Source organism: Meleagris gallopavo, chromosome 2 (genome assembly GCF_905368555.1).
Source record: "Meleagris gallopavo chromosome 2, MGAL_WU_HG_1.1, whole genome shotgun sequence".
Taxonomy (NCBI): domain Eukaryota; kingdom Metazoa; phylum Chordata; class Aves; order Galliformes; family Phasianidae; genus Meleagris; species Meleagris gallopavo.
In genome coordinates this window covers 54,361,312-54,374,193 of record NC_139405.1, presented here as the reverse complement: position 1 = coordinate 54,374,193, position 12,882 = coordinate 54,361,312, and the positions used below count along the sequence as shown (strand labels likewise).

The following is a 12,882-nucleotide window of genomic DNA, read 5'->3' as shown; positions in this document are numbered from 1 at the left end:
TACTCCCATGTAGCTAATGATAGGACTAGAGGGAATGGCCTCAAGTTGTGCCACAGTGATCAGGGAGATTCAAGTTAGATGTTAGGAAAAACTTCTTTAAAAGAGTGGTCAGGCACTGGAACAGCCTGTCCAGTGACGTCTCTGTCCCTGGAGGTATTGAAGAAATATGTAGGTTCTGTACTGAGGGACATGGCTTAGTGGAAAATATTGATGATAGGTGAGTGGTTGGACTGGGTGATCTTGGAAGCCCTTTCCAACCTTGGTGATTCTATGATTCTATGAAACAGGATCTAATACATACACAACACCAACTAAGCTTAAGGTAACAGGTCTGGGGAAAGGTCTCAGCACCTAGTTATTTCTGAGACCACTGCCAGAAAGAAAAATCCAATAGCAGTTCTTCTGAGAGCCTAGTCCTGCACACACTAGTATACATTAACAGAGAAAGTGAATGTTTTAAAGTATAGCCAGAGTTTCACTGGAGCATTAAATAATTCTTCATCTTCTTTTTTAACTCTGTGGCTTTCCTGGAGTTGCTTCTAGCTCACATCAGATGCATTGCTAAGGAAAGAATGCAAGAAGCAGTCAAGACCCAAGTTGCCATACGAACTCATGAGCATTATTACTTGAAAGGATGACTAAGAATATAAGATCTTGACAAGTAACTGTTCTATATATATTTGCCTGCAACACTATTAAGTCAGTGCACTAAGTGGTGTGACTAATTTGAGTTGGTTAATAGTGCATGATAGGCAGGTAATAATAACGAAAAGCAATTTGCAGCTTGAACAAGCTTTGAGATAATGGAGTCAATTCCCCAGGACGCAAAGACCTCTCTGGCCCAGAGAAAGCTGACTTCAGCCTACGAGAACTTCGCTCTCACTAAGGAAGTACAGATGCAGGCTAGGTGGAGAAGGGCTTGAGCACAGCCCTGAAGAGAAGGATTTGGGTATGTCGATTGATGAAAGACTCTAAGTGTGCCAGCAATGTGCACTCACAGCCTAGAAGGCCAACTGCATCCTGAGTTGTATCAAGAGACACATGACCAGCAAGTCAAGGGAGGTGATTCTGCCCCCTCTACTCTGCTCTCATGAGACCCCACCTGGAGCATTATGTATAGTTCTGGGGACCTCAACTGAAGGGCATCAAGCTGTTAGAGGGGGTACAGAAGAGGGCCACAGAGATGATCAGAGGGCTGGAACACCTTCCCTATGCAGAGAAGCTGAGAGATCTGGGGCTTTTCAGCCTGGAGAAGGGAAGGCTCTGAAGAGACATTATAGCAGCCTTCCAGTACCAGAAGAAAGCCTACAGAAAAGCTGGGAAGGGACTTATACGGCATTTAGTGACAGGACGATGGGAAATCGTTTTAAACTGGAAGAGAGCAGATTTAGACTAGATTCCTAGATAGTAGGAATAAATTCTTTACTGTGAGGGTGGTGAGACACTGGAACAGGTTACTCCGTGAGGTTGTTGATGTCCCCTCCCTGGAAGCATTCAAGGCCAGGCTGGATGGTCTAGAGGGAGGTGTCCCTGCCTATAGCAGGGGGTTGGAACTAGATGACCTCAAAGGTCTCTTCCAACTCAAACCATTCTATGGTTCTATGAGTATCTCACAGTATCTCACTGTGTTAAAGGAGCACTGAAGTTGACAACAATACTCATCTGAAACAGCACCCAGGCCTTCCAATTTCTGATGCTCAGGTTCTTTCTGACTTCTAGTGCCTCACAGTTATCATCTAGTAGCATGTGCAAGGTGAGTCATAATTACATTCTCCACTTTTGCAATTGCACTAGTGAAGCATGCAACACAGCACTGCTATCAACTAACCCAGCAACAACAGGGCCCTGCTTGGAGCTGAGACCTTGGCTGATCTGATGCAACATGTAAACAGCTGTTTACATGCAGAAGTACACACTTGCTGGTTAAATTCTGTGTGTTTTCCTGATCATACACAGGATGACAAAGAAGAAGATCAGGTGTATAATAAATACTGAATATTTATCTCTTGGGCTGCCTCTGGCTGGGAAGTTTGCTCTTAAATATCTTTAACTCACAAATGTAATGAGAAATGAAGGTGTGTAGTGGTATTTAAGACCTAAATGCTTTGAGGAGAGCAGAAGAAGTGTTCAAATTGTGGGGAAAACAAACAAACAAAAAATTCCAGACTCACTTCCATTGTGAGCATATTTTGAAACAATGCATATAAACTGTTACATGCAAAGCTAAAAGAATGCTGTTTTTATAAACCTAAATTTGTTTGCCTGTACTGAAGGGCTTCATTTTTCAGCTTTACCAACCAAAACTCTCCAGGGATGAGTAAATAAAAAAGAAAAAACAAACAAAAACCCCACAAAAATTAATAACCAATATTTTATGCACAAGTAGGTTCTCCATTTGTGTACATCTCAATTAAAAAAAAAAAAATCTAGTCATTTTCAATTGTGAAATGCAAACCCACTTGAAGGAAAATGGAAAAATATTTTGAACAAATCAAAACAAGATAAGCTTCTTTCACTGTATTTTCAAGCATAATTAGCAGTCCTATTAAAGCGGATGCAAAATGGACAGTAAACCACATTTTTGGCAAAGTCTAAGTACTTGTAGCAATAAACAAGGCCATCTGAATTCTATCATACCTATGAAGTATCCCTACCAGCACAACATATCAATGTAATACCTTTGAGACTTCCAGAAAGGGGCTGTAGACTGAGATTTTTCTCTCATTAAGCTCATGCTTCTCAGCCTCTGCTGGCATCACCTTCACCAAGATAAAAAGGAACCTCTAGCTCTGAACCTCTAACCTGACCCCCAGATTTATTCTGTATGTTATTGTGGACTTTCTTTGTTATTGTTGTTCTGCTTTCCTGGGATTGTGATGAGGAACAAGCTACCTAGCCAAAGGACAAGGACATCTGCTTAGCTTCAATCATTATCAAGCAGAGAGGTCAGCTAGTGGCACTGCCCCTCTTTACTGTCTGTGGAGAAGGAAGCCAGAAGCACCATAGGACTGGAAGGTCAAAGCAAGCTGGAGTAGCATGTAGTAGGCCAAAACATCTTCAGGATTTGATATCTGGTAGGCATAGCAATTTGTTTTTTACTAATTTGATAATCCTCTCACTACCACACTCCGTATACGGCCCATTACTAGCTACTTGTTAAGCAACCTTCACCTAAGAATTCACTTCAGTAGTGTTATGAGTGCTCATGCACAGGTGACATTGTATATGATATTGAGCAATATTTGACACATATTCAAGGTTTTACTTCTCAAAAAAAGAAGAAAAATACCCAAGTTTATGAAGAAATGATATAGAGTAGGGCTTACCTAGTTGCTTTTCTCGTTCTTCTCTCCTTTCTCTAGCAAGCCGTTGCCTGTCATCAACCTTCAGTATTGGTGGATGGTCTGCAAATGGAAGGGGAAAAATATTAATCATATAGTATGAAATCAAATAGCAACAAAAGAAAGCTCCTAGGGGCATAACCAACAAACAATCGAAAAAATCAAGCCAATCCTATTTCACAAGGTTGAAGAAGCTCAGTACATTTGCACAGCATGTTGGATCAAACACTACTGGTTGAACTTCTGAAGAGTAAGAATCAAGGTAGCATGATATTGATCTCCTACTGATACTGTGTGCATGTGTTAAAAGCTATGGCAGACACATTAAGATAGTGCATCACATACATGGAATGATATAATAACAGTAAAGAAAGAGACAGTTTCCTCAGCTATCTTCTGAAATGTTGAGTTAGTCACAGAATTTTTTAAAAAATACCTGCTATTGGATCACAGTGATAAGATCAAGGATCTTAAATATGAAAAAATCCGTGTCAGAGCTTAGGCTTAACTAAAAATTCATGTTTGATTGGAAAAATACTACTTGGTGAGTGTGACAAAATGAGTTATCTGGAAAACAACAAAATGCTAAATAGCTAACATCACACTTCCAGTCTCAGCAGTGGAGCCAAAGACCAAACGGGAACAAAATCTTAGTTACTGATTCATCCCAGCATGCTGCCAAAACTAATTTCCTACTCATCTTCAGCCTATTCTGTAAACTTGGAAAGCTGTTGATTTTATGTTTTTTTCACTAGCACTGAGAAAGTCTGCTTTGGAACAACAACAACAAAAAAAAGCAACCAAAACAACCAACAAAAAAAACAGAAAAGTTTTCAGGGTATAATGAAATGGCTTGATTTATTCTTATACTGATGGGAATTCAATTCTTTTAATATTTCATTTTGAAGTGAACAACTATGTAGAACTTCCTATCACTGCAGAAGCATACAAAATACATATATATATAAGAATATATATATAACTATATGTATATATATATGAGGTTTGAAAAGAAAAAAGTATTCGTACAATAAGTCGCTGAAGTGAGGATGTGTTAGCCTGATTTTTATGCAGCCATTTGAATTAGACAGAAGTCAGTATTGTGCATTTCATACTCCAACAAAATTTTCAGCATCAGGATGACAGGACTTCCTGCAGGGAAGAATCCACAGATAGCTAGTTCAGTTTAGTTGCTTTTAAATTCTCTTTGGTGAAAAACGACCAACTCAACGATGGTGAGGGAATATAGCCTCTTCTAATGGTGTTGGCTTCAATGCAGGGAAAAATCCCAATGCACAGTTTTTAGGAAGACAAACACTTAAACATTAAAGCCTCAACGAAAGGTACAAAAGAAAAAAGTCACCAACAAAGTGAAAAATAATCCATCACCCAGTTACAGATCAAACCTTTAACTCTGGTTTAACAGCACACAGTGCTGCCATTTATGTAACTACTGCTAACCAAGACAGCGCATAGATTTGTCCAACGTACAATGCAAAGTCACACTTGGTTGATATTAAGAAGTGCACTGGCTTGCATGCTGCCTCTTCAGCACACAGATGCAGGTGAAAAGGGTAATAATATTCCTTCTCTCTTGTGGCTGGCACACAGAAGACACAGAACACGAACTTCTGCAGCATCAGTAATTAGGGTTAGTGGAATAGTGCACAACCAATATGAATTTTCCTGGAAAACAAGGATTCCCTTGAAGGGTTGTCACCGTAACTTCAAGTTGTCAGAGAATGATGAGACACTAGGGAATAATGTAAAACCCCATTCTTTCAAAATGTACCATCTTCCTTCCATTTTTCCTACTTTCCTGAGAGACTTCCCTATCAAGGGAGAAGAAGCAAGTCTTCAAAGAGACAAGAAGGCTACGTAGACAGGCAAACTGAAAAGGTCTCCTGTAAGAATTCCTAATTATAAGTATAAAATAAATTTTTAAAACTGCCCTCTGACATTCTGTTTGAAGACATCCAATTATTTTCCTATATCACACACCTGATGGTGCTCACACACACAGCCTCTCCCAGCACCCCAAGGATGTTAGAACAATTGTGAAGAATTCACATTAAGCTAAAGGTTATGCGGAATATAAGCATATATTCAACAACAAGGTGTTTTTTTGTTGTTTTTCATTTTTCTTTAATATATACATATTTGGGTGCACAAAGGAGAAAATTAATATTGGCACAAAGATGTCCAAAGCCTTAGAGAGAATGCTTTAGGAGGACCAACATGCTGCTGTAACAAGTCGCAGTCTGGGTATGATGTGATGCATATAAACTCATGCTCAGAAGCCTGCTTCACTATAGCTAAATAGCTTTGTAATAAGCAGAGCTGTAAGATAGAATATAAAAAAAGATTAATGTTATGCCCAAGAGAGATGTTTAGAGATTAAATAAGCCATAGTTCTACTAAGAGGAAATGAATTTTTTACCTATTGCTGGAAACTGAACACCAAAACTACATGTCCAAATGGCAGAATGGTGTTTTTCATGAACTCATGGCATCTACTGTGAGTTCTTACCATTCTGCTTAAGGAGCTTAAAAGTCATTAGTAGTGGGGTGGCGGCTTGGTTTTTTCTCTTCTCTCAGATATTCAGTAACGAAACAGACTTTTTTGGTCCTTAATCATGATAAGAAAAGGAAAACGCAAACTTTTCAAAGCTTCTACGTAAGGAATACTAAACTCTTAAGCACAGTTGGCATTTGTAGCAAACAGTAACCTAGAAAAAAATCCCAACCTAGTTGGCATATGTAATTATTACATATGGTAGTTTCTACAGCTCTGGCAATTGTCAGCTGCTCTCAGTGGGACTTGAGAAGTACCTCAGCCTCCTACCATTCTTCACATTCACCTCCAATCCTCTCAGTCTCCTCTCACAAATGGCCACTTCCCTTCTGTCCCTGATTCCTAGGGTTCCAATTTCTTAGTATAATGACACTAAAAGGGTCAGAGTGGAAAACCACTGCTAGTTTGTATGCTAATTTACAGGGGAGCTGCTGGGAGAAATATGTAAGCTATTGCATTCTTTGAAAAGATGTGTGCTTGGATCTCAAAAACTCTTCCCCCTGCCTAGATCCCTTCACACTCCCATGCACACATTCAGAGCTGCCTATGTTTCTCTTGGTCTCCAAATATTTGTTCAGCCTGCAGACACCTTCCAGACAATAACTTTGTTTGTAATGACAGCTGTCACTCCTGCTGCAGTCTCCATTTTTTAACCAAAACAACGTTTGACACAAAATTTGTATGCAGCCTCAGGAAAAATACAGCTCAGGAATCCTCAGTTCAGTACAGAGGCTCTCATCAGTTGAGTGCAGAGCTGAACACTCCTTTTTTAGGGATACTATATTCCCTTCTACACTGCAGCACAGATGGAGGGAGCATGGGAGCAGCCATAGACCTTGAGAATTGAAGGACTGAGATTAAACTACTGCAGGACAAAGTGTGTACTGAATACCATTCAACTCTTTTTTTTTTTTTTTTTTTTTTTTGGTCATAAAAGTGGGTCATGTTATCACTGCTCCCTTCCCTTCCCTTCATTCCACTGCCCAACCAGGAATGCCGATCCATGTGCTGCACCCAGACCTGTTCAGCTCTGTCAGACGGCACTGGGACTGCTTCCCCCAGGGATGGAGCCCAAAGGCACCCAGCTGGGGCACAGTGAAGCTTCTGCACAAAGCAGCCACTGAGCTGCCAGACTGCCCACGAGCTGAAATGAGGCTGCTTACCATGCACTGAGCCTGCAGCAACACAACACCTGCATGTTCTCAGCATTATTAATGGAACATGAGTTCTAGTACAGGCAGAATTTAAATATCTGAGTAATCTTTTGGATCTTGGTCTAAGCACATAAAATGCAACAGACTCGTGGCATTAAGGATTACATTAAGCATTTTTGTACAGAAACTGTTACCATGCAAGTGCAGCATTAGTGAACAGTGAATGAAATCCACACAATATACCAATTGGGCAGAGTCAAGTAATGGCACACATCTGCTTACTGCACAGGGTATATTACAGAATATGGCTTACAGTGCAGTAAGTGAAGAAACTTCTAAACAGAAGCATGTTTATATAAAGCTACAAATCCCTGTCTACAGCAGAAAATACTAGTACAAGCACAAATGCAAGTACAGAGGCTTCTGTAACCTTATCTTACTTTGCAACCCTCACTTCTAAACTGCACTAAAACAGATGTAGACTTCATTAGTTTTGCTTTGTTTTGAGCAATCAGAGACTCCAGCCTAACAAAATACAGTCACTGATACGAGTTTATTAAGAAAGGTTTAGGAAAATGAAACGTCTTAAAAATTCATAGGAAGACATCCATTTTTAATATACCATTGAGACAAACAGCTTTACAATGTGAAACATGAAGAATGGTATACCTGGTTTAGTTCCGGTATTGCTTTGTCCTGAAGTGACTTTCTTGTCTTGTATTTTAGAACCTTCAGCTGCTAAAATAAGGGGGGAAAAAAAAAGAAGAAAAAAAAAGAAAAAATATGTTATTAATCACATTGCTAGACAACAGCTCTCATCTTTTTTCAGGGATGCTTTGGAAACCACTACTTCCAAAGAACAGCAGCCTTTTTAGTTTTTATTATAAACATTTCCCTTTGAAGAAGTTGGATTAAGCAGACTGATAAAAAGAAGTCAGAACAACAGAATCAAACCACAGGCAGACTTGGGAGAACCAAACATCTTGCAATGCAGCAGCACAAAAACAGCTGCTAAAGGTGACTTGTATATCTGAGATTTCTAAAGGTGTGGTACAAATTACAGATGCACCCATTATCCAGAATTGAAAAGAGGACAATTTATGTCTTGAATGAAATCTTACAGAGGAAGGATTTCTATTATTTTTAATAGACTTTTGATCAGGCCCTAGAAAGAGATCATTCTGGGGCTCTGAATGCCCTCTCAGTGATCCTTTATAGCAGAAAACAAAAAGATTCATAATAATACTTCAAATTACAACCATATCCTTGGCTCAGCATCTACTTAATTAAAAGCCAAGCCAGGAAATTAGGTGCCATGATTTTCTCAGTTCACAATTCATCTTCATCTGCAGGAGCTCAACTACAGAACACTGGGATGAATCTGGGATGAATGTAAACACAGGCTGTAATAATGCTAAAAACCCTCCATGAAAATCTTGGAAATACTTGGAAGCAAGGACAAAAAGAAAGTTGTATTGACATAGACTAGGGAAGATGAAAAAAAAAAAGTAAATTTAAATGAAAATTTCACTAGAAATGTGTTGGACAAAACTGCTTTAAAAATGGAACAAGTCTTCCTGTATTAGCTTCACTCTAGAAAATAATAACTATTTTTTTCCAGCAGGCTCCAAGCAATTTCCTCCACACTCCAGCCTTTGCATCTCAGCAGGCTGATTACCAACATGACCTGAGAAAGTCTTTATTTCTCCTTTATCTCCTTCTACAGGAATAATTCAGGATGAACATGAAGGATAAAAGATAGCATGAGGAACCTGCTTCAACACTTACTCTGTCTTTCTTGTAGGGCAGGCAGGGGAGGGAAATAGTAGAGGCTTTGATCAAATGTTCATTGATCAAAAGTAATGTTTTGTTGATAACAGCATAGCATTCAAAAATCACATCTTACCAAATCACATGTGAAAATTTAAAAATTGTAAGAAAAAACACATTTGATATTGAAAGGAATAACTATATTAAGTTTCCTCTGATCAGTGGAAGAAACTACAGGTGGACCTAACAAATATGAATTCCAAGTCAGAATGAAAATTGACCTAATGTGATTAAGTACTTTGCCACTTTAAAGACCTCATACAAAGAATTCATTCTACCCTTAAGTGTCCTGATTTTTGGGAGATTATCTGAGCGCAGCCAACACTTGCACTTTCAAACTTCCTAAGATCTGTCACAATCAAAACTCATTCTTTTTTCCTTTCAGTGTTCTAAACGGGTGCTACTAAACCTAACTGTCACTAAACATGTTTATTCAACAATACAAAAGCTGGACCCTCTTGCAGTGAAGTTGGAGACCTCACCTACGAGCGGACGCACTGCATAGGACCTCCCAACTACCAGGAAAAGCTCTCCAAATCCTCGCTACAAATCCTCCCCATGGATTTGTAGCGAGGATTTGGATCTGAATGATGAAGTATTAGGGCAGTTGGTGATGTATTCTTCTTAATCACTATCACTATCCTCATGCAGTAATGGTTAGGTGCATTGCCTTGTTCTGTTTTATTGTTGCTATATCATTTCACTTATTATCTCACTGCTTTAAACTTAAGTAAAAGTAAATGCACTTCTTTAACTTGGTGCCCGTGACCTTTGTGCTGATTCCACCCACTGGCAAAACAGCATCCACCAAAGAGCAGCGCCCTAGAGAGCACCTGAAATGGGGAACTGACAGGGCTGCACCAACAGGAAAGAGCACATGCACAAGTTAAACCAAGGCATGCAGACAGCCACATTTTACCTCCAGGTAAAATGTACACTGAGCAATGAAGTGGAAATACAGCCTTCCACTGCTTGCTCTATCTCCATGCATGTGAGGCAGTAGCAGTGAAAAGCAGACAGGAAAAACAAATATCTAGGATAGAGAAAGAGAAACTAAAAGGAAGGAGAGAAAAAATAATCCAGCTGTCCCTGCCACTCAACAGCTAATTCCCTAGTTAGACCAAACAGCTACTTCCCTACACAAGGGAGATGGAATGCATGTTGGGAGATGGAGAAGGCACCCGTAGTGGCAACTGGAACAAGCTAGTGCCTTAGTCATAAGCTGTTGACAATAGATAGCAGAGAAAATCAAGTGTTAAACACAAAATTCACTCAGTTACTTACAAACCCACTTCCCAAAATAAACCAAAACCACTTTTTTGTTCCCAAGCTTATTTAATATGGCATCTTATGCCAGATATGCATAACAGAAAAAGCCATAGTTGGAACTAGTCAGAATTAAGCAAAGGACAGACCCCCTTGTACGCAGTACTGATGAAGTAGAGCTACTCTTGGCAGTTTTATCAGGCCCCTGAACAGCAGCTGCCCGGCACGCCAATGAAAGCTCAAGTACTGCTGTGTTGGGTGGGCTGTATTCCAAGGGCAGGTACAGGTCAGCGCTGCTAAAACCTGCTAGCTTCAGTACTGAACCACAGTTAGCACTTAACTCCTCAGTACCTGTCTGAGCACCCGGCTGTTCTGTTTGAAAGCAACGGCACTGAGTTTTTAAGACTAAAGAGCTGAACTCCATACTAATCTGTTACTTGTGTTTTACAATTGGAAATTTGGGAACAAATGACAGCAATCTCTCTGTAGGTATAGGTCAGAAAGCTCTATGTTTGATCAAAAATTATAACTCCCTTACATTTCTTCTTACAAAAACAATGTCTCAGCTGAATGCTGAGTCAAGGCTACTCCTTGCTTTCATTTAATCACTGTAAGCACACAGTGTAGCTCTAATCTTGTTCAAGACCTTTACATGCTTTTTCTTAAGATTATTTGCTTTAAGAGTAGAAAGATTACACTGGCAGCCAGTGCTCCATTTGCTTTTCTAAGCTCTTATGCATGCATACGTAACAGTTACCAGAGTCCTTCCAAACACAATAGCAAGAAAATTCTTTACTTTCAACTAGCAAATATTACAAATAGGACCCTGCTGAGGAGCATGGAGGTGATCAAACACAGACACTCAAGCACAAAAATCTGAACACAAAACCAAACCATCTCCTTTTCTCATCACTGAAACTCATTTGGCTATCTGAGGCGTTTATTCTGACGTTTGAACTGTGCAGAAACACAGGAACTAAACATGAGCATTTTTTTTTCACATAAAACATCTCCTCCACTCCTCCCCTGCAAGAGCAGATTAAAACTTCCCTTCCCTGCAAGAAGTAATAACTGGTGGCTTGCAGGTTGTTGCCAGCCTCCAAAGAGCACATAAGCAGCCTGCCTCCTACCCACAGAGTTTTGAAAACAGCTCCACCCTGGAGAAGCCATGCTGCAGAGCCCTTCCTGTGCAAAGGACACACAAGGGGAAGCAAGGGAAATACCTGGGTAATGAGGACCATAGGAGCCAGCAATAAATTACAAGAGGGACAACGACTTGTGATGTGAAGATGAATTTTGCAGCAGCTCAGTCACACAAGCTGTGAGCCTGCTGTGGGCTCTGAGGCAGTGACAGCACACTGTTGTCATTCTTTCAGTTACTGCATTGGGTGAGAGCACCCACATGGGCAGAAACGAATCATCAGGATGGAAAGCCTGTGCACTTGCTGTCAAGACCCCTCCCCTCCACACAAAACCAGAAGCGCTCTTAAGAGCCCTGATTTAGATGGTTCATAAGCAGAAGCTACAAAGATTTCCCTAATGGACCTACCACTTCAGTGGTAACAACACCACAACACTTCCAAGTCCAACATCTTCAGGTTCCTTAATGCAAATTCTACAGAAAACTATAGTCTGGGTCTGCTTATGCCACTAGAGCTCCAATCAAAAAGCTGTGTTACAAAATTCTCATTAGTAACACCCTTGAAAAAATTATTAAGAAAATGTACAAAAATGTACATCGTCTCATAATTCCATTGCTGAGAAACTCAGCGGCTGTTTTGCAAATATAAATAAATTAAAAATATCCAGCTTTTGTTCCTCTGGCACTTATTACAGAAGTCTACTATCAGAGTTGCCATACAACTGCATACATACACTGTTACTGCCATTCTTCATCTCAGGTGCCTGGGCTGAGCTAAGTATAAATGAAAACTTATCAGCATTGGTGTTCACTACTCTCAGGACTGTACAGTAGTTCTTGTTTTCATCATACTGCAGACTAGGAAAACAAACAGGTGATTTTAAACTGTCACAGTCAATTCAGCACTAAGTTGTAAAACACTTGAAAACAGAAGCATAAATAGATTTCTTTGGAAACAGTCCACAGACAAAATAGAATCATGCAAGTAACTACAAGAAAAAGGATAATTTTTTTTTCTCTCTTTTTTTTTTTTGTGTGTGTGTGTAAAGATTAAAATTATGTAACTGCTCTACGGGGAGATGTATATTCATGAAAAATTACTTTTGGCTGACCATGCTGGTTTTTTAAAGTATCACATTCTAAAATATTAAATAATATAGAACAGACTGAGTGACTTGGCAGGAAGAACCCTTATGCTGCTTAGGCTCTCTTAATGACAAAGAAAAGCTAAACATAACAGCATTTACTGTTATTTACTGAAGGCAGACATGCATATTATTTCCTCTGGATAATTACATCACATCATTATACTGCAATGTAAAAGAAGGATATTGACGTTAAAGAACCACTGGAAAAAAAAGGTGCCTGCTATCTATTGCAAAAGCCTGTGGTAGCAAAGCAGTGGCTGTGCAGTTGATGGCAGGCCGGTAGGTCTGGCCAGACACAGATGAGGAAACTTTTAAATTACACATCACCCAAATAAAATAAAACCTCAGGGACTGCAGAGCAACCTCATTTCCAGACTACCAACACATCACGAGCTATGCAGTCTGTCTTAGGCAGTGTACAAAGTAA

At 39.7% G+C, this 12,882-nt stretch overlaps 1 protein-coding gene across 8 annotated transcripts in view; it reads right to left on the bottom strand.

Annotated features, from left to right (window-relative positions):
• The window catches only part of MAP7 (microtubule associated protein 7), a 106,981-nt gene that overhangs the window by 43,315 nt on the left and 50,784 nt on the right, over positions 1 to 12,882 (bottom strand). For 5 of the 8 annotated variants that reach the window (XM_085217223.1, XM_085217221.1, XM_085217222.1 and 2 more), the window contains exons 2-3: positions 7,740 to 7,808; positions 3,327 to 3,404 (exon numbers count right to left, since the gene is read on the bottom strand). In XM_085217223.1, coding sequence (XP_085073349.1) covers positions 3,327 to 3,404; positions 7,740 to 7,808 — 147 coding nt within the window. The remainder of the gene's footprint in view (positions 1 to 3,326; positions 3,405 to 7,739; positions 7,809 to 12,882) is intronic. The other 3 variants (XM_085217224.1, XM_085217220.1, XM_085217226.1) reach the window with 1 other exon arrangement.